Source organism: Lissotriton helveticus, chromosome 2_1 (genome assembly GCF_964261635.1).
Source record: "Lissotriton helveticus chromosome 2_1, aLisHel1.1, whole genome shotgun sequence".
Taxonomy (NCBI): domain Eukaryota; kingdom Metazoa; phylum Chordata; class Amphibia; order Caudata; family Salamandridae; genus Lissotriton; species Lissotriton helveticus.
In genome coordinates, this window is record NC_136059.1 from 693,241,394 (window position 1) to 693,266,886 (window position 25,493).

Consider the following 25,493-nt stretch of genomic DNA (forward strand, 5'->3'; position numbering starts at 1 on the left):
CAGCATGGCCCCCCTTCCCAAGGCCTGTCCTTTATTTTTATTTTTTTAATGGGTGGGGCCTATGCAGCCCCTTTCCCTATGCCAATGTCCGCCCCAGTGACCCCACCCCCCTGAGGCCAGGCCTTCATATTGTTTTAAATAATGGGGATGAGGACCCACGCAGCACCCCTTCCGGGCCAATATTGCCCGGGGACCCCATCCCCAGGACAATGGCGTCTCGTTGGGGAGCACGGTATAAGCCTCAAAACACTGCCAACTCTCCGCCTCCTGCAGGAGCCGACAATACTTTTGGAAAGAGGGAGCTGCAAACTTGCAGCTCCCTCTGTCCAAAAGCAATTCTACTCTGCTGCATGGAAGCGAGAGCATTTTTAATGCTCTTGCTTCCATGAAGCTGAGCAGTGTTTGCTCTGGCCTAGCGGGAGAAGCCATAGCAAACTGCAATGTCCCGGGGGTGGGAGCCGGCCCTGGGGGTGGGAGTCCCTAGGGTCATTTATGTCTCTACAATGGGGGTCTTAATTAAGGTAGTGGTGCCCAGGACTGCGGGTGCTGCACGGCCCCAGTATGTAATTTAATATAGAGTTGCCCTGGGGAGTTGGTGGTTTCCGGGACTGTGTGTGCGGCTGGAGCCCCCATGCATTATTTTTTAATATAGCCCCAGGAGATGGCGGTCCCCAGGGCCTTGTGGCCCCCTGCATTTGAGTGAATTAGCCCCTGGGAGTCTGTAATCCATTGGGCTACAGAGGGCCCATGCAGGCCCACCATCATTATTTTAATAATACCCCCGGGACCCGACCCACCCGGGAGCCGAATTAAATGAAGCACGGGAGTCAGTGCTTTGGGTTTTCTTTCAACTTTCATTGGGAGACACATCTCCCGCCAAATGTTTTTTAAAAATTGTATTTGGCCCGGTGGGGACCCCCACCAAGAAGCCTATGGGGTCACTGAGTTTCTGCCCTGCCCCTTTATCTTTTTTTTAACCTTTTTTCTTTTGACTCAGTTCAACCAAATCACAAGATGGCTGCCAACACTTTCTGTTTTGAAGTTTTGGCAGCCAATCAGATCTCAGGCACGAGATAGGGAGGGGTTGTGGATCCACCATGGCCTCAGTTTTATATCTGAGAAATCTTTACATTTCTCAGCAACTACGGAATGGATTTAAACCACTTAACAAAAAAGTGCACACTCTCTGGACCAAAAGCTTCCTTTTTGCCAAATGTGGTGTAATTTCGTTCCACAGTGTCTAAAGATTCCTATGGAAATTAAAATGGGGAAAAAGCGTTTTGGGATCCCCCTTTTTCTTGGGCCCGGCTTGAGAGACTATGTCGAAATTTTCAAGACAGCAGCTGAAGTGAGCATCAAAATCGCTTTGAAAATGTTGTTAAGATTCATCAAACGACTTCAAAGATATAGGCAACTGAAAAACTTTTTTTTTAACTTAAATTTCAAAATATTTTTATTAGGTTTTTTTACAGGAAAGTACAATCGCTTTACCGTTACGGGGTACCAGCCAAGCATGGTTGGTGTTGCCATGGTTACAGGTAGCTGGTGGGCATGTTTGGCTGCACCTCTTTACAATGTCTTGCTAGGAGATTAAGGACAGATGAAAGAAGGAGAGAAAATAGAAAAGAAAGAAAAGAGACAGATTACAAGAAGAGCACTATAGCGATAAGCCTACTCTGGGTTTATAGCATATTGTTTTGTGGGCAGCTGACCCCCTCAAGTGACCTCAAGGGGGTTCATAGGAGTCCAGATATACGTCAAGCGATTTCCACATCCCCCTAGTATCTGGTTTCCAGGGTGAGTTTTGCAGTGCCTTGCTGTCTGCGCCCCTGAGGTATGTCACCCAATTGATCCATCCTTTGTATGACGTCTTAGCTGTATCCTTGCTGTTGGACAGGACCATTTTCACCGCCGCAGTCAGTAGGAGGTCTAGCAGGTCCCTGTCGTGTTGTGAGGCAAGTCCTGCGGTCATGAATGCGGTGGTGAGGACAGAGAATTCTGAGTTTAGTGTGCATCCCAGCGCCTTTTCTATGAAGACAGAGATCTTTCCCCAGAACGTTTTGATTTTTGGGCAGTAGAAGATGAGGTGTGCTAGGTCCCCCTTTTCTTTACCGTAGTTCCAGCATAGGTGGTTCTCTCTCTTGGCCTAGCGCGGCTATGCGCGCCGGGGTCCAGTAAGTCTTGTGGAGTAGTCAAAATTTAGTTTGGGATAGTACTGGGGAGATTTTGTTCCGTGAGGGGGAGGCCCAAAGAAGAGCCAGCTCTTGCACCCCTAATGAGGGGTTGACTTGTTTTACCCAGTAGTTAAATGTCTTATCATTATGTTTGGTGGTGCTTGGTCAAAGAAGTTTGTAAAGGTGCAAAACCTGATGGCCTATTCTGTTGAATTTCGCCATATACTGTGTAATTGATGGGTTGTGTTGTGAGAGTTTAGCCTTTGTTAGTGCTGTTCTGATTTTTAGGAAATTGTAGAACTCGATATCTGGTAGCCTATGTCTATCTTTTAGTGTTGCAAAAGTGATGGGATGGCCCTCCTCCTCCAGTTGGGCTGGGTAGGAGATGCCTTTCTCTTTCCAAGTGTCTATGGACAGGCATTTCCAATTGTACTTGATCTTGCTGTTGTCCCAAAGAGACTCCATTTTTGAGTTCCTTACACTGCTCTCCATTTTCTTGTCTATTTTGAGTAGGGCAATTTTGGTGTTTTTTAATATTGGGCAGGAGGCGTGTGGGTGTTTATTAGCTGTTAGAAGTACCAGTGGATTGAGGTTATTTAGAATGGCTCGCTCGATTGATAGCCATACCGGCGTGTACCCTTGGGGGGGTGACATCCAGTAGCTCCTTGTTTTGCTAGGAAAGCAGTTTGGAAGGTTCTGTAGTCTGCTAGGTTTAGTCCTCCCAGTTGTTTGTCCAGTCTTAGCTTTTTAATACTTATACATGCTTTTTTGCCTCGTCATAGGAATTTACTAATCAAGTTATCCACCTTGCGATGGAAGTAGTCAGTGAGGAGAAGTGGTAGCATGCTCAGCAGGTAATCAATCATTGGTGTGATCATCAACTTGGTCATTTCTATTCTGCCCCACCAGGTTATAAATTTGGGGGACCGGGACTACTAGAGCGTCCTTGTTTTCTCTAGCAATATCTTCTCATTTTGATCTAGTGTGGGCCTAAGATCGTTGCCGAAGTGTATCCCAAGGTATTTGATGAACCCTGTTTGCAGGTCAGGCCCGACCCCCCTAGAGTGTGCCTAGTGGTGTGGATGTTGAGAGGTTTGCATTCTGATTTGTCCCTGTTATGTTTATATTCTGAATGCTTAGAGTATATTTCTATAGTTTCTGTCAGGGCCTCAATAGAGGTTCTAGGTTGTTCTGTCACAATGAGGATGTCGTCCGTGTAGGCGGTGAGTTTGATTTCCATGTCGTTGATATTGATACCCTTTATTTCCCCGTTATTCTTGATGTCCCTGATCAGGGGTTCAAAAAACAACTTTTTTAGTAGAAATCAGGACCTAACTATAATTGTCTACTGACGACCGCCAGTAGGTAATATATATAAGACTTTATACTTACTTGCAAAATACTTACATTTTCGTTGCAAAGGCATATGCGTGGCAAAAACTTTCGTTGTAATGGCATGTGTGGTAAAGATATATGATTTGTAATGACAGCGTTGTTAAGGCATGCAGGGTTTTGCCATGCAACCACACAAAAGGTGTCAGAACATTAACACTTAAGTGAAGAGTGTGTTCAGTTGAATGCACTATATATTCGCAGTAGAACAACCGTAGCATAAAACAATTGATCTGCTGTTATGAATATTCCTGCAATTTGTTGCAGACGGTGCTCTTTCTCCACCCTCTGTTTTCATCCACAGGCTTCTTTTTTGACTGGTTGAACATTTTTTATTTTAGTAGGACCTGCACTCAGATATTTCGGACCAGACCATTACAACTGTTAACCTCTACCTACAAAATACCAAGGGACTTACAATACGTGCTGGGCCAGAATTGACAGTCAGTTCAGATACAGCCCAGCCCCGCAGTATCAATGCAGACAAACCTACAGCAATGCACACTCGAATGAACAGACCCCCTTGAAACGAGTATGCATTAAATCAGATGGTGATTTACTGGGTTTAATGCCCTTCCCGCGCCTGCCACTCTGTGCTGGGTCCTTCATTAGAGTAATGGAACTTTTCAGTCACATCCTTCAGCAGGGTGACAGTTGCCAATACTGTGACATCCGTTGCCCGGAGCAGTCCAGATGGAACCGTATTTGTACTCTGTTTTTACATTAACTCATTCCCATTTGTCATGACCTGGGCCCGGCCCCGATGCTGAAAAACATACTGGGGAAAAGCTGTTTGTGGAAGAGAAAAAACCTTGTTTACTCAAACATTTGCGGGGTGCGGGTGAAATAAGTAGTAGGAAAAGACAATAGAAAAGGTTCACATTAAAGCTGCAATGCATATGATATGTTAATGACGATGTATATTGCTGTGTTTTTCACATCAATTCGTTCTAAATTAATGGATTAATTACCTTAAAGGCTTACTTAATTAGAGCTAATTAGGGCTGAGTCAGTGAGGTTAGATCTGTACAGTACAGAATCCTTAAGTTAGGCTTGCATGTGTGTGCAGTGCACAGTTATTTCCCAGTATAAGTACATTTTATTGTGCTTTAAAGATCATCTATGAATGTTGAAGCATTAGCATGTGCATGTATGGTATTAACGTAGAACGGTGACAACCATCCAATGTCTTGGCCCTCTCTGTGTCCAACATATGCATTTCTTAGAGTTACCATTTTCTGTGGGGTCATGAGCGTTATTTGATTTATCGTTACTACTTTTTTTCTGGTAAATAAAGAATTGTTATTGGCCGCATTTTCCCAAGCCGCAGGCCCAACATAAGCCCTAGTGTGACTATCTCATCAAAACTAACGAAGCCATGGTGTTCTGCCTCCACCCTGGGTAAGGGCTAAAAAGAGCCCAACCCTCAACCATAAAAAAACAGTAATAATAAAAACAAAGAAAGGACAGAGGAGATACCAAACCCACTCACAGGCATATGTTGAGAGATTAAATGCCACCAAACAGCCACAGGGACAGAAAATCAGACTCAGTCTGCGTGCTTAGTAGGCTAAGTGAACAAGTCACTTATCTCCGGTAACGCCTTATCCGGTAGAGACTATGGGCCAGAGGTATCAAGCGTTTTTCCATTTGCAAATGGGACGATTCACGGAATCGGCCCCTATGCTAACGGAAAAAAAGCCTTTTAGATGTATCATCCCAAAAGGCAATTGCAAAATAGGGAATCACAATTTTTGCGATTACCTATTTTGTGAATGCATTTAGAGAATTGCAATTTGCGATTCTCTAAATGCAATGCAGAAAATGCTTTTTAAATTGCGACCCCACTTTAAGGAATCGCTATTTGCCATCAACTTCAATTGGGTGATAAATTGCAAATCCTTAGAAAAATGCACATTTTTGTATTTTTCTAAGTGCAATGTGCGCACATACATGCCCTCAGGGCATGTATGTGTGCCACATGTATATTTCAGGGGTGCAACAGGGTGTCCTTTTGGCACCCTTGCACCCTTGATATTGCAGCGCAATTTGCGAGTACCTATTGGATACACGCAAATTGTGCATGCAATTCCCATTCATTCCTGTGGGCCTCTAGGTGCCCCTTCCTGCACAAAAACAATTCTGCCTGCAATGGAGTCACCCTTGCACCATGGTGCCAGGGTGTCTACATTGGTGCTAGGCTGCTGAAACAGGGCTGCGCACGGAGAAAGAACAGGAATGCACCGTATTGCTTAAATACAGAGTATTTCTGCCATTGCACTTTGCCATTGGGCACCGCAGCAAGGTTCCGTGCTGGCTGATCTGCACCAAAATTCCATAAATGAGCGATAATGTGGGAACATCTTGATAAACAACACAATCTTCCTCAGCACAGACAGCGGTTATTTCTCCAAGACAATGTGGCAGCAGAGTCATGCAGACATGGATATCAGGCAGACCTGCAGAATAGAGGGAAGAATTTCAAGAACGCTGCCAAGAGAATTTGAGCACCATCAACAATCCAGTGATATTGCTTACAGAATCCCCACACTCACTATTAAAAGAAGGTTAAGGGCTATAAGCAACACTGCTCATGAATCCTTTCCAGAAATTCCATTTTAACCAAAAAGAATGACAATCGTAATCAGTGTGGGGCTGAGAGAATTTCTCTGGTATGAAGAACCTGGCTGGATTTTGATCATTTCCCTGCAAAGACTTTCGCTGAGATGGGTGTTAATAAGCTACCAAGAAGCGTTCTGTTCATGGGAAAATTAGGGTAAGGGAGTAAAAAGCAAACGCACAACTGTCGCCCTATAGAGATTGAACAGCATGAAGAAGACTTCTCAAGTAAAACCGTTCTTCACCTCCAATATGGTATTGGCAGATAATGTGCATAAGCACATGTTCTGATAAAGGCAACACAGAAAGACACCCACCTGATTCCATCAATATGACAGCAATGAGGAGTCCTGCGGGTTTCAGGAGTCGTCCACTAACGAAGGAACCAGGTGGACAAAGCTATTCCAAAGAGACGGCAGAATTAAGAATCCAGATGAGATTGAGCCAAAGAGATGAGCCATAATACCCAAACGCAGAGATAGGGGTAAAACAATAAAGTTGAATGATGGAATACCAGTATCTGTAATGAGATAAAAAGAGAGTGAGAAGACAAAAGTAGCGTAGCACCTGCTCCCATGCCCATCTCTAGTTAAAGAGACCTGAAGCAAGTGCCTATGTTCCTACTCCCTGACGCTACCCAGAAGTGATTATTACAATTTCCTGTGACAGGAGTGCCCTAGCGCCAAGAGTTCATGTTCCACACTCTCAGCCCGCTCAATGCACCCAGTGTCTCTCTAAGTCCAACTGATCTTTAAAATGTAACTGCTGTATGCGCCATCCTGAGAAGTACTTCAGTATGGTTTCAGATTCCCTTCTTATTAGGGTGCAATCATTCTACTGACTAGTGTCCTTCCAAACATTGCAAATCTGTGAATTTTTATAGGTTCCGTTGTAAATTAGGTCACAGTCCAATAGCCAGAAACCAGTCACGTGAACCTTCCTGTCGTCATCATGCCTCCATATCTGAGAGCATTCTACTATTGTTGGATTCCGGATTTTCCACAAGTCCACTACAAATGGACTGGGATTACCAAGGTGGTCTGAGTTCTGAATTTTCGCAGTCAAGACCGTAAGCTTCACATTACTGGGCTTTTCCATTAACCAATAAAGTGCAATAAGGCCCGGATTACAACTACAAGGCTAATTCCATTTCAGGTTCAAACTCACATTTGCGCCTTTGAGGGGATTCCAAGATGAATGGTATTTGCCCATGTGCTAACTGCTAATGTGATCATTTGCCCTTGCACAAATTGTGTACACCACACTGTTTGCCCACACGTTTTTGCAGGTAAAACCTGGTGGAAATCTTATTGAAAAATAGCATGAACTTAATATTTGTAAACACACACGCTGCAGGATGTGCAAATTGAGTTTATTTGTGCATGAAATACCTTACAGGAAGGAGAACAGCAATGTCCACATGCCCAGAATGAAAAATTATGTACATTTCAGCTTCAGCATCCAGGGGCCGTATTACAGAACACTGCAGACCTGTGCGACCGCTTTGTGCACTCCAGGGCACTTGGGTATTACAAACAATTCAGCAAACACTGGTGCAGCCCCTTCTGTAATACAAATAGCGCTGACGCACATTTAATGCTAACACTATTTCAAGAGGGCGCTCCCTCATTTGCATGGAGGTGTGGCCCCATGTAAATAAGGGAATCTCTTTACCTCTGCGACCATGCCGATTTATTGATGTGGGTACAAAGGCAAAGAAGCTTTTAGGAGGTGCACTGAAAGTGGGCCACAAAAAGGTGGCACACTGTCAATGCACCCCCTGATGGCAGGCCTCTGGAGGCGGGTGCATCATTCACTGCACCTACCTGCAAAGGGATCTCTAATTCCTCTTTAACCCTATCAGTGCTGCCGTTGGCCGCTGAACATTCGGAGCACTACCTGGCTGGTGCTGCGAACGTTCAGCAGCCCCGCCCACTCTCTAGAACGCCCGCACCGCGTCAAAATAACGGCCGCAGTAAACGGGTTAAAATGCTGAGAGGTTGCCGCCTGCACGGTGAAACATGGAACAGCTTTGAAGCAGCCGCTCCGTATGGTACTTGAATGTGCTGCTCCCAGGGCAGAACGAGTTCGTAGCTGCCCTTGAGGCAGCACATTCACTGTAATATGGCACACTTTCCCTGTTTGCGCATGGTGCTCCAATTTTAAAAGGTGCACCCCGGCCCAAACAGGAAAAGTGAACCCTGTGTGTAATAGGGGCACAGAGTTGATATGACCTAGGGTCTCACCATCTTAGGATCCCTGTCAGCAGGGGGTGGCGGACTACAGTAGGAATGAATTCTTATCTTAATTTAAAGTAAAAGGTTCTCTCAATGACCTCGTTTGATGTGCAGGAAAGGGCAGCTATAATAGTTCCTTATTTGTTCCTTTACCATACGTGGTATGAGCTCCCAAACACAACGGTGCATGCAAGGACCACACATTTCCTCTTTGAGCCATCTGGATCGATCTATCATCCACACCAGCAGTGGGATCAACCGCTGCGCTGCATAACGGAGTCCGGGGACCTCCAAGTATGGCTTGGTGGCATTTCCTCCGGTACCTAGACTTTTACAGGCTATTGAAGGGATCATGTTAGATAGTGAGTATCTAGAAAGGGCAAGTGGGGGACCAATAAAAGTGAACAAAACACAAAAATGTAAATGGTGGCGCATAGAGACAGTGTGTGCTCAAAGAATTGATCACCTTCTCTTGTAGGTGGGAGATACTTGGCAGCTCTGATGAGAAGGGGGCTTCTTGATGCTGTGTGAGCTTTTCTGAACTCATAGACTGGTAGGATTCTCCAATGGTTAGGCCTTCACCTGCTTGAAAACAGGCAACCAGGGCTTCAGCAGGTTATCAGGTGTTGTCATAGCCTTGGGAAAATGAGAAACGGCACCTGAGCGTTCAGGAAGCACCACAGCAGTGTCCTTGCAGGTTTGTGTTGATACAGATCTTCCCTGAGCTGGAGTGGATCTGGAGCTGATATTTACAGTCCATGGCATTGGAGGTACAGTCCAGGGCTTATCAGTACCATAAAAAGGCATTCTTGAAGCTTATATTTGCATGAGGCTAGGTTGAGGCAGAGATTTCCTCTAGAGGGGGAGGGATATATGAATATATGAAATGGTAGGCCGTGCCCTTCAGACAGAATGTGCATGTGCCTATGTGATACTGACACATACAATTTCCTGGGGCTTGGTGTGATTGAAAACTTTTGTATTTTCTCAGCTGGGGCCAGGAGAAATAGGAAACAAGACGGATGAAGAAGTGATGGATGTGTGTTGCCTTGACTCTCTGTATGCTGCAGCCACTCCCTCAATCTTGTATTCTCATTTTATACAAAACAATTTAGGGTCTTTTATATAACACGAGCACCAAAAGGGAACGCGATCAATCTTCCATCCAGACTTGTTCCTTGTTCTGGTGTTTGCCATCATGCAACACCAAACACATATTTGTGAACTTTCACTTTCTTTAATGAAAAAAGGAAGAAGCGACCGGATATGCCACAGGTGACTGACATTAATTTACAAGCAAAGACTAGTAGGCATCACCTCTTGGTAGAGCTACTGTACCCCAAAAACCCTAATATGTTTCTACTACCAGTCAGGACCTGGCAAAAATGGCTCAGGGGGTCCACCGACTCCACCCCTTGCAGACTACAGGGTAGAAATACCAACCGATGGTCTCCAATTTCAGTGCACAGAAGCAGCGGCTCTAAGAAGAAGCACAGTTGCATTTTGGGGTCCCTTGGAATTAGGGACCCCTTAAACTGTGCCAAAAAGGGAAGAATACCGGCAGACCGCTGAGTGTATGGTGTGAGTCTTGTGGAAAGTGCTAATTTCAGGTGGAGTGTGTGGTGTGGTGAAAGTAGTACTGAGCTGGCACAATGTCATGTGTGATCCCTTTGGAAGGTATGATCAGGGCCACTGGAATTATGCGATTGTGCGGCCGCAGCGATTTTCCCATAATTATAGATATGCCACTTTTGTCACATAATCCATCATCTGTCGCATAATCTGCAGATTTTAACAAAACATGTGTTTTATCTCCAATTGTTCAAAAGTTACTAAAAATGCTGCAACACGTGTTGCTGCTCAGTGAAAGGCCCTTTGCAAAGCTGGACCTTTCAACTTTCTGTTTCTTATTGCTATATTTGGGTACTAAACTCATACTAATGAGGTGCAACCAATGTCCAGACAGTGTTACAATAGGTCTCGGATTTATTTGAGTTAGAGCTAATGGCATTGTAAATGGCAATGTCTTTTAGCCATGTGTTATGGAGTGTATGCATGTGGTGTGTAATAGAATTATGTGGTTTGGATTGGAATTGTTCACCCTGCACACTCGCACACTGTTCACCCTCCACGCTCGCACACTGTTCACCCTGCACGCTCACACACTGTTCACCCTGCACGCTCACACACTGCTCACCCTGCACGCTCACTACTCTGCACTCACTACTCTGCACTCTGAACACTCACTCTGCACTCACTACTCTGCACTCACTACTCTGCACACTCACTCTGCACTCACTACTCTGAACACTCACTCTGCACTCACTACTCTGCACTCACTACTCACTACTCAGCACTCTGCACTCTGCACTCAGCACTCTGCACTCAGCACTCTGCACTCACTACTCTGCACTCTGCACTCACTACTCTGCACTCACTACTCTGCACTCAGCAATCTGCACTCACCACTCTGCACTCACCACCCTGCACTCACCACTCTACACTCACCACTCTGCACTCACACTATAATAATCCTTATGTCCTTAGGCTGTAACCAAGGGTTTGCCATTATTGATATAGTTCACTGCAATAACCTACTTTTCTTAGCCTTTGACATGTACTTTACTAAGAACCGGCATGTTAATAAATATATAAATACGTGCGACGGCAATAAAGCAGCATTGAAATTCAAGGGTTTGCCATTATTTATATAGTTCACTGCAATAACCTACTTTTCTTAGCCTTTGACATGTACTTTACTAAGAATCGGCATGTTAATAAATATATAAATACGTGCGACGGCAATAAAGCAGCATTGAAAAACAAGCATCTGCCTTCAATTACCGGCACCTCTGACAGCTGGTAATTGAGAATTTATGGCATTCTCCTAGACAGGGAGACAGCATGCGCGCACACACAGCTCAAGAAAATTACAGAGTCGTGAATGCACGAACGGACCCTGACATCTGGTAATTGGGAATTTATGGCATGCTCATGCGCGTGTTAGCACGGAATATGCAGGAAGTGGATAGAGAAAAATTCCTAGGGCCTATTGCGTGAACACTTACAAAAACACAGCCGTGAGAGGACCAATGACCATGCAGATGGCACACAACACCACGAAAAATTCTCGCGCACTGAGGAATTTTTACTTCACGATTCTGAGCCCCTTAACAATACGGCTCGGAGCTCCGCCCCACTTCTGACGAAGTGGTGACGTAGGCCGAGCCCTAAAAATGACAAAATTATGAAGTAATACGGTTACAAAATGTGCTGCATTATGCTGCATACCTAAACTTTTCTCGCTGCACAATTTGCTCAACTCCCCCGCATAAGTTCACCCTCTCCTGCCACATAATTCTAGTGGCCCTGTGTATGATAATTTGGTTGACAGCACTTTGCATTCAGGGATTTTCAGTTTCATTTCATAAATATGTGTGTAGTATCCTGATGTTATGGATTGCCTCTCCCATATTTCCCTGTCCCTGGCTGATCAGCCTGTGTGAGTGTTCTGAATGGAATGTTTGTTGTATGGGCTATGAGTGGAATGCTTGGGTGACTGAATGAGGGATGACAGTTGATGGATGGAGCTGAGCAGCTAGCAGGCTACTCCCGGTGGGGTTGCTGTGGCATAATACCTGGATTTGTTCTACCTGTTTGCCTGCCTACCTGCTACTTGAATAAACCTACGTTGACTTAATATCTCCGGCGTGGTCCCTGATTACTACACTTAGTTTTGGCGACGAGTTGAGGACGTCCCCACGCTCTACAGTGGTACAAGTGGACATAAAAATCTTCAAGATGCCTCTTACATCATGCTGGGAAGGAGCCACTACATGGAGAAGCAGATTAACGCAAGCGACAGGAACAAGACGAAACAAACAAGAGTTACATGAGGACACACAACTGTGTCACTCTAAAGACATTATTCTACAAGGACAATATATGAAACTGGTACAGCCGCAGCACGCAGAGCAGCCCTCACCGGTGTCCATCACATCAGACAGGCCCCACACCAGCGTGCTGTACAACAAGATACTTCATGGACGCTGCGCAGAAGTGAGCTTTTGAGTACAGTAAGCCTATATCTTCACTACATCGATACTGTGCAGAGTGTGTGCCTGATAACTGCTTGTGTTGGAGCAGACCTTCACTACAATGGCATTGCCCAGAGTGTGTTCCTGTTCATTGCCTGCATTGGAACTGAGCTTCCTACTCAGTGGCTCTTGCACCAGTACTTGCCAAGAGACATGTTTGAAGCTACGCTGTCAGAACCACTCCAACGTTTTCATCCCATCAGTGGCAGTAGCTGGAAGAACGATGTCAGGTGGCAAGACATGTTTGGGGCCAAACAGCTGTGGTGTCAACAAACCACAACCTACAGTACGCCTCAACAAGTTATTAAGTATGTATGATGCACTGATAAAGGGGTTAACCTACGGAACATCTCTAGGTGATCACAATTAAATTTTTAACAACTGTGTAATCTTTATGGTCTCTTACAGTTTTTTTCATTTGAGGCTTCCCTCTTAACTAGGGCAGTTAAACCGCTGTTTTTATCTTTTAAAAATGGAGGCGCGACACACAAGCAGTGCGCGCTCTTTCCTGCTTGTGGATCTTCTTCTGCTCATGGATCTTCTTCTCTATGACGTTCCTGTGTTGATCCAGCCATACAGTACAGCAATGTTGGGCGCAGGTACATGCCGGGAGCCACTCGGCATGGCGTGTCTCAACGTGCCGCCATTTTCTTCTTCCTGATTTCATCACTGTGTCCCAACACTGAGGTGATGTTTGTTTTATTTATTGCCACATAGCGCTCTAAATGAGGTCTTCAGCTTTCATGGTTTTGAGGAGACATCGTTCAGGTGTTTGAGTATAAATGTTCCTCGAGGTGAGCCATGGTGACTTTTGGTGTTTGGTGACAATGTTAGCAGCTTTAAAGCAGATGGCAAATGTTGTGGGAAAGACATGTCTAGTTATTCATATTTTGTTGGAATCTCCACACAAGCAGCGGGGTTATGAACTGTACTATATTGGCGTAATCTCATTGTTTGACACTAGTCTGTTTCTAGCTGTTTTAGAATGTGGATAGTGTGGTGTTGGAACTGGGGTCACCAGCTCCCCGTGGGTAGCATGGCACGAGCGGGTAGGCATCCGAAAGCTTATGTGTAAAGCGACCATACAGCATACGCAACCACTGAGACAGTAAACTGGGCACACAATGAGTGACGCCACTCCAGTGAGTATGTATAAAAATTAAATAACTTTTATATATTGAGCAGAGTCAGGGTAATCAAGAATTCACAGTATTATTACCTTATTAGCTTTCCTTTCAAATACATGTATTTCAACACTTGGCAAAAAATACTAGGTGAATAAATATTAAATATAAGATAAATACTGAATATTAGATAATATCAAGTGTAGATAACCACAGGCCTGACCGTCCTTGCTTCTTGTCAGCACCTGTAAGGAATACATCACAAAAGGCAACTCAATGACATTACATCATGTTAGATCTGTAGGAATATTACCCACTTCTCACCAAGCAAGGGTGAACATTTTCTTAAACCATTTCAGGAAAAATAACCAGGCACTTAGCCAAGAGTAAGCGGCTCATTTGACAAGAACCAACATTTCAGTGTTCCAATAAGGAAAGAAATAACGTTCCGCTATACAGCAGTAAACATGTGAATAGGTAACTGTAGGCTTTCAGTAAATGCAGCACTAAGTGGGAGAAAACACTTCATTAAGAATAAACAACCCCTTGTGCAGATATAACCCACTCCTTCATCAGGAATAACCATTTTAGGAATCACTCCTAGTATGAATAAGCATTTCCTAGATTAGGGCTACACATTTTATAAGCTACAATACATTTCTGTAGGCCAGAAAGAACATTCTCCTTGAGCAGATGTAGAACTTCCTATGAAGCCAGTGTAAAACATTTCATTAGGCCAGAATTACCTATCTCATCAAGTAAGAACAAAGATTTCCTTCAATCAGGGTAGCCTTTCTCTGAGCAGAAGTAAACATTTAATAATAGGTCAACCATTTCATGACTCAGACCTGCACATTTAATTGGGCCTATGCAGAGCATTCCCTCAAATAAGGCAGTAATAAATAGGCCTATTGTAATATGTGCATTTCCTTAAGGCAATTCCAAAGTTACTACAGCCTTAACTCCTTATGCATTTCATTAGGAGCACAAACACTGCATTTCTCAGCAATAACATTTCCAAAAACGCAGGAATAAACAGTGCCTCGAATGAGGGTAAACCATTCAATTGGCAGAAGCAACCATTTCCTTAATCAGGAATAAACAGGTCATTAGAACCCAGGCCCCATTAGCAATTTTGCGCAGCAAGCTCCTCGAATCGGCAGGGCCTGTAATAAGGTTTTCCTAGCTCCTGCAGCCTAAAGATAACAGCCCCTTATGTAGGACTAAACATTTAATTTACCCAGAATAACATTCTCCTCAAGCAGGGATCAACCTTCTATTAATTATATCAAAACCCTGTGCCTAAGAACCAGTTAGACAATGGCACATGAGCAGGAATTCTCAGGTTGGAACAAAACCTTTCATTAGACAGGCACAATTAACCAATTCCTTGCTCTGCAGTTCTTGACGCAGGGATAAAACATTTCAGTATTCAAGAGTATCCCTGTTGGTAGGTAGAAGTTAGAACACTGGGGCAGGAGTATAAAACATTCCATTAGGTAAGTACCCCATAAAAAGGCTCAACATTTCATGAGAGAATAAACGCTGCATTACTCAGCCATAAACATGCATAGGGCTACACTAACTGGCATGCAACTGTACCCCAGGCAGGGGTTAACTTTTATTAGCTGAGGCCCCAACAGTGTCTTTTGGGGGGGCCCTGGCCCAGTTCCAGTACTTGAAGGGGCCAATGGGGCTATTCCCCAGTTCAGGGAGCCTTCTGACACAGCGCCAGGCAGCAAATTCAGGTCCTGGGCACACAGCACCTCGCTGATGCAGCGCTTGAAGTTAATGACAGATGCTGGATGTACAGCGCTTCACAGTACCTCAAGGGTCCCCAGGCAGCAGCCGAGCTCTCAGGTTCACAACGCTTCGCAGTAACAGCGCTGGTAATGGCTTTCTGGTGTCAGTTGTAGGGGCATCACAGCGCTCTTCAAAGGGGCCTAGCGCCAGGGGTTTCACGGCGCTGGGCTCAGTCAGCAGGTCACGAATGGCAGTGCTTCTCTGGGGGCGACAGCGCTTGAAGGCACAACAGCGGTCTCAGGCAGAGTCAGCGCTCATCAGGGCAAAAGTGCTTCAGGCAGGAATAGCGCCCAGGAGCTTCGTGGCGCTTTAAGAGTATAGCGCTTCAGGGCCCAACAGTCTGCAGGACATAAGCGCTTCTCAAGGAGGCACAGCTCTTCAACAGGTGATCGGAGGGATAGCTCCTGGGACATAGCGCTCTGTCCAGTTTAGCACGCTGAAGTAAATTAGTCAGTTCAGATGATGCAGGTTAGCAATTCAGACAGATATAGCGCTTCAGGGTTCTAGCGCTTCTGCAGGCAGTTACAGTGCTTGAGCCTCAGGCAATTCAGTCAGGCTAGCAGTTCAGGAGGCTAACGCTACGCAGAGATAGCGCTCAGCATTCACTTCAGTGGGGCACTTTCCTCAGGACAGGTAGTGCAGGGTGCTAGCGCCAGGGAATAAGAGCGCTTAGCCAGCAGACAGTTTATATTAGTTGGAGTCAGATCAGCAGGTTCCACAGGACAGTTCACACAACAGTGGCAATCAAGAAAAAGGGATCCCAGGTGGCGTCAGGGAGCGCAGGGAGTGTTACAGCGCCAATACCTGGTTGATTTCTCAAAAGTCCTGTGGTGATTTGGTTTCTTCTTGGCGCTTTATATTTCTTGCGCCCTTGTAAATTGCAGTCTCTGGGTTCCTTGAAGGGGGGGGGGATGTTGAAGTTGATGGTTGATATCAAGTCTCCTCAGCCAGTTCCCTTCAAACAGACCTGGGGTTCCCCTTCCGCCGGGCCAGGTCAGGGGGGCAAATTCAGGATCCCTCAACACTTGATAGGCAGCACCTAGGCTCTGTCTCTACCAGTGTCATAGGTCCCTGTCTAGGCCCCACTGCCTAAAGCTCCTGCGTAGGTTCACCCCCAGGTCTGTGCTCCCTCAGTCTGACAGGAAAGTTTCCCTCCCTTTCCTTATGTAGTCCCAGTTGACAGTTGGCAGTGGCAGTTGGTGCCACCTCACCTGTTCCAGAAGGTTCCAGGAGGTTCTAGGAGGTTCCACCATTATGGCTATGGACAGGCTGGCAGGCTAGTATGGATACATTGTTTGAGGGTTCTAGCCCGCTCCTGACTACTAGAATGCGCCCACAAAGACCACGCTGCAGTAGCAGGGGTCAGTGGCGGCCATGTTAGGGGAAGTAAGCACCTGCACCTTAACATTAGTTTGACATACACAGGGCTTTCTTCACTACACAAGGCCTATACCCTTTTGTTACAATAGGGGGCACCCTAAATTAAAGGAATAAAAAACGAAAAATTCTGGGGAAAGGGCCAAGTCCTACATGTGGCATTTCAAAAGATAGTAACGTCTCACAGAAACGCTGCGTTGGAAGAATTAGCTTCACGTCTTGAACTGGAACACTGTGGTGAGAACTTTGGTTTCTCTTATCTTTGTGTCTGCCTGCGGTGTGACTTTGAGAACTCAGGAATTCGCAGGTTCTTTTCTTCATTTTGTGCACAGTCGAGAAATGTGAACAACGTGTGAGACATCGCTCACTGGAGGACTTGTTTCTTCATTTTTAGTCATAGCATTGTTTGTCAATGTTATGTAATGCAGTTTCAAGAGGTCATTTTTATATGTATGTTTGTTAGTTTTGTTGTGAGCACAGAGAATGACAGTTTATGCTGGAGAAATTACATAGTATGCAGGCTATGTTTTAAATTTAGTTGCTTGGTCTAGGTCCCTGCATGCATAAGACGCCTTGCTCTGCACGAGGTTTTGTTGCAGGGGTTGATCCCTACGTGCATAAGACACCTTGCGCTGCACGGGTTTTTGTTGCAGGGGTGGGTACCTGCGTGCATAAGTCGCCTTGTGCTGCACGAGGTTTTGTTGCACGGGTGGATCCCTGCGAGCATAAGGCGCTTTGCGCTGCATGGGTTTTTGTTGCAGGGATGGATTCCTGCGTGCATAAGATGCCTTGCTCTGCATGGGTTTTTGTTGCAGGGATGAATTCCTGCATGCATTAGATGCCTTGCGCTGCACAGGTTTTTGTTGCAGGGATGGATTACTGCATGCATAAGATGCCGTGCGCTGCACAGGTTGTTGCTGCAGGGGTGGGTCCCTGCGTGCATAAAACACCTTGCGCTGCATGAGTTTTTATTGCAGGGGTGGATCCCTGCGTGCATAAGACGCCTTGCGCTGCACAGGGTTTTTAACATTTTCTGACTTACTGGTTATCCCTATTGGTCGGCGGGGGTAGGACATTGGGTATTAGTCCCTCTAGTCCTCATTCACGTACACATTGTCCTTTGCTTAGGGTAGGGGACAGGACGTTGGGTACTAGTCCCTTCTGTCCACCTTGACTTTACTCCTTACATGGAGATGTTACATTTGTACGTTTTCTCTTTTTTTCTTCATAAGAGGAGGGCGATGGGTATTATTGTTTATCCGTCTTTCTCTATAGTCTTTTGTTCCTTTCCCTCTAGTGATGCGTATTTCCCTCCATCCCTGGGTCTGGCCTCTAGATTCATCTTGATTAGTTATTCCCCTTGCGATGTTGTTTTTCCCTATTTACCGTTGCTGTAATTTTATGTTTATAGTTAAATGCTGTTTTTATCTTTTATTCTTTGTTTATGTTACATCATTCTTCTCTTAATTAGGGTAGAGGTATGTAGTATCCTGATGTTGTGGATTGCCTCTCCCATGTTTCCCTTTCCCTGGCGGCTCAGCCTGTGCGAGTGTTCTGAATGGAATGTTTGGTGTGTGGGCTATGAGTGGAATGCTTGGGTGACTGAATGAGGGATGACAGTTGATGGATGGGGCTGAGCAGCTAGCAGGCTGCTCGCGGTGGGGCTGCTGTGGCATTATACCTGGATTTGTTCTACCTGTTTACCTGCCTACCTGCTACTTGAACAAACCTACGTTGACTGAATATCTCCAGCGTGGTCCCGGATTACTACAATGTGCCAGCAAGTCCTTCTAAAAAAGATGGGTGTTCGCCAAGGAATAGCGCATGGCATGGAAACATATGACATCTATTATGTGGTATGTGCGGTGTGGTGGATTGTGAAGTCAGAGGTATAATGTGGAGTACAGAGTGTGATGTGGTGCGAAGTTGGGGTCAAACGCTTAGACTTCCTTGCCCCCACCACCATCCCAGTGCTGTAAAGATTGTCATCAACTACTGCTAAAGAGAGAGCCCAAAGCATTCTGCGGCATCGCTTTGATTCTGCAAGTTCTGTAATTGGAAAAACGGAGCGTATAACACATTTGTTTCTGTAATACTTTTTAAAGTGTAAAAAGGGCTGATGCAGCAGAGAAAAATAGAAGACTTTAAAGTTATTGAAAATACAAAGTTGGAAAGGCGGTCATTCTTGATAAATCACTGCAAAAATGGCCTGTGTGTGATATGAAAGATCATTTTGAGTATTCCACACTTTGCAACAGTGCAAAAGCTTATGAATAGAAAAATATTCTCTTAACTGGAATGAAGACCATCTGAACGACTAAGATAAGGACGTTATTAAGTGGACATTTTGTTGATTGCCTACCCTGTGTAAAGTGAACTTAAGCACTGCCTAACAAAGAACTGTCGCTCATCCCACTCGAATTACTTTCACAGAATGCGGTGGAAAAGAAAATGGAAGAGCAAATGCATCAGCTCAGAGTGCGCTTAGAAAGCTCCGATGACATGCAGCGGCTTGAAGCGGAGCTGAGCGGCGTGAAGCACACGGAAGAGAAAATACACGCAAGGATAATGAGGGTGGAGAAGGACCTCTGGGACGAGCTGGAAGAGATCAAGAGCGAATACAGAGCAGGCAAGTAACCACTTCTTTATTACTGTGAAGGGTTGTTTTTATTTCCGGAACAGAAGCAAGGCAGAGGTTCGTCCCTCCCTCCATCCCGAACCCCTCGAGACACCACTCACCCCGAGCCCCACAATTCACAAGAATAATGTGGCCATAGGGTGCACTTTACAGGACAATATTCAAATATATTAGGGCAAAGTTAAATATGTTAAGATAGTTCTGTACCAGAACAAATTCCAAAATCCAATACCCGACAATGTTAAGCGCCCTAAAAAGACCGGTATCCCTCCCACTTCCCCCCCCCCCTCCCCCTCCCAGTGTGTTAAGAACATGGTAGGCCATGCTTCACAATGCCCAGGTGTGCAAATTACCGTAGCCCGATCCGTTTTTAAAATGCCACAGCCTGTAAAGTCCCACAAGCCAGGCCAATATTAGCACTGCCCTGTTTGGAAAGCTCCATGCCAGGTCAGTTTCACAAACTCACAGCAGGCAGAGCACCATTGAAAGGCCAGCTCCACAGGGCCCATGTGTTCAAAGTGCCATAACAGTACCGGTTTTGCCTGAATCCCAGTTTTTAAAGCACCACCTCGAGACCAATGAAGACAGTGGTCCAATAACTTAAGCATCATGGCCTGTTTCAGTTTTGCCTGTGTAAGTGCAGGTCAATGCAAGTTGCCTTAAAGGGGTGTTTCGGCACCAAGGATGCTATAGAAGTAACACTATGTGGAACCTGTGTACTACGTGTAAAACGGTCCTATCCCCATTGGCCTGGCTAGAACATGCTCAAGGGATCTACCAGGCATTGGAAACAGAAGAGTTTCGTTACTTGGGGATGCATGAACAAAGTCCTGTGCACACGAAAGATTCGAGTTGTCTCCAGGTGGAGACTTCAATTGAGCAGTGTTAACGAAAAGATTCAAACGATTCGTCTGGTAACAATGTAGAATTTAATCGTGGAATGAATGTTCAGTACATCCAAGTAGCAAAGTAGTAGACAAAATTAAAAGAAGCCGACACGTGTTTCATCACAGCGTGTAGCGGCTGTGACTCATCAGGGCTCAAACGCAGGGTGTGCGAAAGAAGGGGTCAGTGGTGTGCGTGGTTAGCGCAAGCACCTCGAGGATCAAAGGTAGAGACGGGTAGATCTCCAACTTATAGATATAAACGGAATATACGGGTCCGTGCAGGCGTTACCATCGGCATCCGGGTTGTGGAAGACAATGTAACATTTATATGTGCCGACATTTATTTCAAAGCAAGGACCAATATACCCATTGTACTAGTATGTATAGCCCCCACTGAGTTAGCCTGGATAGAATTTTTTAAGAGCATAGGAGCTATAGCAGCAGTTTGTATTACATAAAATGCATGCATATGTTTACATTACAATGCTCTAGTTTACGAATTGGACAACTATCTACTGCACTATGGCCAGTTTACACAATGCCCCAGCAATGACAGCAATATTGTTAGGTTAGTATCCATATTTATCACAAATGTAAAGCATCACTGTTAATGTGATATTGCCCCACTAAGATAAAGAACAACAGACAGGCCAATATTCACACTGCACTAATACACATTACGTAGTCAGGCAATGCTGGGGGAGCAGACCCAGCGAAGTCGGGCTGTCCGATTTAGTATAACTTACGGGGCTGAGTTCCGTACCATTAACAATAGGGGACCCATGGATGTCAGTAGGTTGGTTAATATCGGGAACGTATTACCTCAGGTGTGTTAGTCAGCAAATGACGTACATTGGTTGGGTTTAGCGTATTCCTTAACCTTTGCGAAGCATTCAGGTTATACGACCTGCCTTGAGAATGTTGGGGGAAGAGACCACTCATTTAATATCAGGGTCTGTCTTCTGGGCCAATCAAGAAAGTGGACAGAGGGAATTCATCTGATTTTGAGCGCTATGTCAGACCACAGCTGCTGTAGTTCGGAGCCAGGGGTTTCGGCGGTTGCCCCTCTTCTGTCTTTCGCTTTGGGCTTATAGGCAGTGGTGGCAAGTAGGGGGAGGCAGGTATGCTGGCTGGAGACTCGGTTATACACAGAGCTGGGCAAGGGTTCAACAAATCCGGAGATTTGGGAATGCAAAGGGCCATGGGAGTCAACCATAATTAGTTAGGTTGGGATGGGCAACGTGTGGAGGACGTCGCAGCCCATTCGCAGAGTGCACTGGATAATGGTATGCCCATTTCAGATGTGTTGGTGATGCACTCAGGAGGTGTAAATAGGATTCCGGGGGGGCAGGAGGGGAAGGCCCCTTTTCTCTATCTTCTCTTGGGTCAGGAGAGTATGGCTAGACACCACTATCGTGGGGTCAGAGGTGCCCACTCATAGAGTCTGGGGTGATGGTGTGTCTATGGCTGTGGCAAACACATTGGTGAGAAAACTGAATCGAGAGGTAGTGAAATTATTGCGGGGTTCGCAAATTCATCTTAGTATGCATCGTATGCTGCAAGCATTAAACTTGATTCTGTATTGGGCGGAGGGATTGCAGCTGTCCAGGCAAGGATTGGAGCTGTTTTGTCCAAACTATACTGGGGGGCTATGGAATTGCATTAAAAAAGTATAGCCCAGAGCATCACAAATGGAAGGTGAAGTAGCTTGGGGAGAGGGCAAGAGCGCCAGTGGGCTACTTGCCCTGTGGCGGGGTCCCGGACAACAGGAAAAGGCAGGGGGACCTCTGTATGCGGAAACTGCCCGACCCTGCAACAGGGAGGCAGTCATTGGGGCTCTGGGCAGGCGGGAGAGGGGCCGTCCTGCCGGTGGTCCTGGACTCTCCGGCTCTACCCCAGTAGCCGGTGCTTGGATGAAGCAACATGTTATCTCATATGGATGAAGCGGTAAGGGGTTGGGTTGTGTCCTGCTGGTACAACACGCCTCGAGGGGATCTAGAGCTGAAGAATTGTAAATACATGATAACCTGTGGCACAGATGTATACTGCGCCTCCCTATGTTCGGTAATGGGATTTTGATGGTTAATAAAATTGGTCAAAAGTTGGAAGTTTTTAACAACTAATAAAGATGGTGTTATTGACAAGTAATAAAGCTACGCAGTGAACACCAAGATCGGGTAAGGTGTCTTTGTGGTGGGGGGAGTGTGGTGGACGAATGGCACTGATATCCCCACTATATGTAAGGGACAATGGTGTCTTCCATCTCTGGTGGCCCGGGTCAGCAACAGCAAGATGTTGGTCTGGATCTTGGATGCAAGAACTGCCAATCCTATTGACGTCCGCTGTTGACTTTGATATCTGGTACTTATCTGCTGTAACATGCAGTAATGTGTATCAGATTACAAAACATTTTGCGCTGGGTTAGTGTCACAGAAGTGATGCTAAGCAGCACAAAATAATTTTTTTGCTATTTACTTTCCAGCGCAAAACTTACTTTGTGTTTTGCGTTACTTAGGGCCAGGGGGCATTACCTGGGTGGAACATTGGCGTGAAACCCATGCCTTTTGATGCAAAACCATATTTACAAAGATTTGTAGACATGGTTATGCGCCAAAAGTTAACGCCTCTCCAAAGGAGGCGCTACCAGGAAAAAATGCTTTAATTTCTCTGTGCTCTTTCGACTTTGCATCCGTGCTACACTGTGCAGCATGCATACAAAGTGGGAAAAGCTTTCCATCGTGTCCAGGTATAGTATTTTATACTACATGAAAGGTACCCTTCCTGTACAAAACCTATGCTAGACTCATGCACACACCCCGGCTATGGCGCTAAGGTGTGTGCATGGCACAGGGCCGCTGTAATAAGCGCCAGCTCTGGGGAAAGGGGAAGAGAGAGCCATATCTCTGAAGATATGGCGCTCTCCTGCTCCCTCCCTGTTGCGCTGCGTTGCGTGATTTTGTTATATATCTCCACCTTAGAGTGATCCTGATTGTGTCTACTTGAAGGCAGTTAGAAGAGGGTGAAACATTTTCGCACAACTTTGTTCCCTGATGGGGCGTGGCCAGCAGCATGGCCGGCTAAGACGTGCCTTGCCGGAGCTCCGGCCGGGCTGCACAATAATCAGACGATTACCAACACCCAGGAGAACGCACCTTTCACCTGGCGGTGTGTGACTACATCAAGCATCCGGTGAGCGCTTTGTGGAGCCGCCACCAGCGCGGAACTCCCCGAACTTTGAGACACCGGCGGCTGGCCGAGAGCGCCCGTTGTGGACAAGAGGGGCTAGGCGGCTGCAGGAACGGAGCAGAGCGGACCTATACGCCTGTCCGATCGCTGAGGCGGGGCCGGAATCACAGCGCGACCGGGGCCTGGCCTGAGCCCCATTGCAGTACCGGCAGCAGTACCTGAACCGGAGCGGCAGATCCATATTGAAGTCCGGCCGCCTTTACCAAGATGGCGGCCGGCTGATTACTGACCCGGTGCACGGTGAGCGGAGGTGGAGTGGGGCAGCCCCCCACACGTCACAGCACTGTGAGGTGGCGGCGGACGGGAGCGGAGAGCAGGAGGGCCCCCCCCAGCGACAGGACCGAGGGAGACGAGCGCCTGGGTCAGGGGAGCCTATCCGCACCTGCAGAGGCAGAGTTGGAGTGGAACCGACAGCGGAGGTGAGCCCAAGGGGAGCCGCGCCGGCGGAGGGGGCGGCCTAGGGAGAGGCCTTACGGTGGCGGCCTAGTCCGCCTGTGCTTGCCCCTGAGCCCGCTTCTGAAACAGCCGCATCGGCTGCGTCCTCCCCCTCCCTCCCCCCCCTCGCCCCGGCACGAGCCACTGCACTGCAGGAAAGAACCTGAGGGGCCCTGAGACCGGCTGCAGAAAGCGGCGAGGGACCGGCAACGAACAAAGACACCATCCGGGGCGGCGCCGACTAGATACCCGGTGTGCATAGAGCTGTGCACCAGCGAGGAGAAAAGTGGGGCGGGGGCGGGCCACCGGCCACAGATCTACCCATAAAACAAAGGCACTACGCCCAGCCAGGCGGGGGAAGACCCGGAAGGCACAGTGGGGAAACCAAGACCCGGGAGTGGAGGCAGTGTCCCCCTGGCACCTCTAAAACCGGAGGTGAAGTTATAGTGGGAACGGCGGTGCACAGGAGACGGTCGGGAGGTGCACACGAATCTGGCAGAGGGCGAGGGACGAGGCAGCCTTCTCCGCCCTCCCTGGCACCAAGGGCCACCCCGCTGCAGACTACGTGATAAGGACGGTAAGCCTCTGATATCGGAGACGCTCCTGGGGCAGGAACAGGGGGCAGGCTTTGATGCGACTGGAGGCCTGGCACGGGGACGAAAGGCCTCTGGCGGCACGGAGGGAGGCAGCCAGGACGGTCCACGCAGAGCCCGGAGGTGGGCGAGAACCCACGACACCTAGGAGTGTCACCGAAGAGAGACCGGGTGGTGTGCTAGCCCCCCTGGAGATACTTTCGTGTAGGCCACGGAGTTTGGAGTGGCGACGGCCTTGAAAGCGACGGCCCCCGGGGTACAACCTCCTACAAGCTACGAGTTTCAAACGCTACAGTCGGACCGCCCATAGCGCCGCCCGCCCTGCGACGAGGGCCACCATGGGGAAGAGAGACCCGGTCCCTAAGCCAACTAAACAGGGCCCCATGGATAATTTTGCGACATCAAGGCCGGCAATGGAGCAGCGGCCGGGAACGCCTGGACCACAATCCGAAACAGCGATGCTGCTGGCAGCCATCCAAGCCTCTAGGAGTGACATCCAGGAATCACGGGTGGCACTGGAGGTGAAGATTGGAGAAGTGGGCTCCGAGATAACGTTGCTGCGACAGGACTTTCGAAATCTAACGGAGAGAGTGACAGTGGCCGAAACTAGAGTCACGGACAACGAGACATCGATTACAGCATTAAAAAAGGACATGGCGGAGCTCCAGGCTTCACATCGTCACTTGCAATGGAAGGTGGACGATGCTGAAAATAGATCACGGCGCAATAACCTTCGATTTGTAGGTTTTAGACAAGGACTCGAAGGGAGGGATATGGCCTCCTTCCTCCACACATGGCTAAAGACTACCTTCCCGGCGACACAGTTCTCAGCATGCTTCGTCATTGAGAGGGCACACAGGGCGCTCCTGGC

The 25,493-nt window shown here is 47.0% G+C and overlaps 1 protein-coding gene across 1 annotated transcript in view; it reads left to right on the forward strand.

Moving 5' to 3' along the window:
- The window catches only part of FAM81B (family with sequence similarity 81 member B), a 563,148-nt gene that overhangs the window by 457,530 nt on the left and 80,125 nt on the right, over window positions 1-25,493 (forward strand). Inside the window, exon 8 of the mRNA XM_078675398.1 lies at window positions 19,257-19,452. Within this exon, the coding sequence (XP_078531524.1) occupies window positions 19,257-19,452 (196 nt within the window). The remainder of the gene's footprint in view (window positions 1-19,256; window positions 19,453-25,493) is intronic.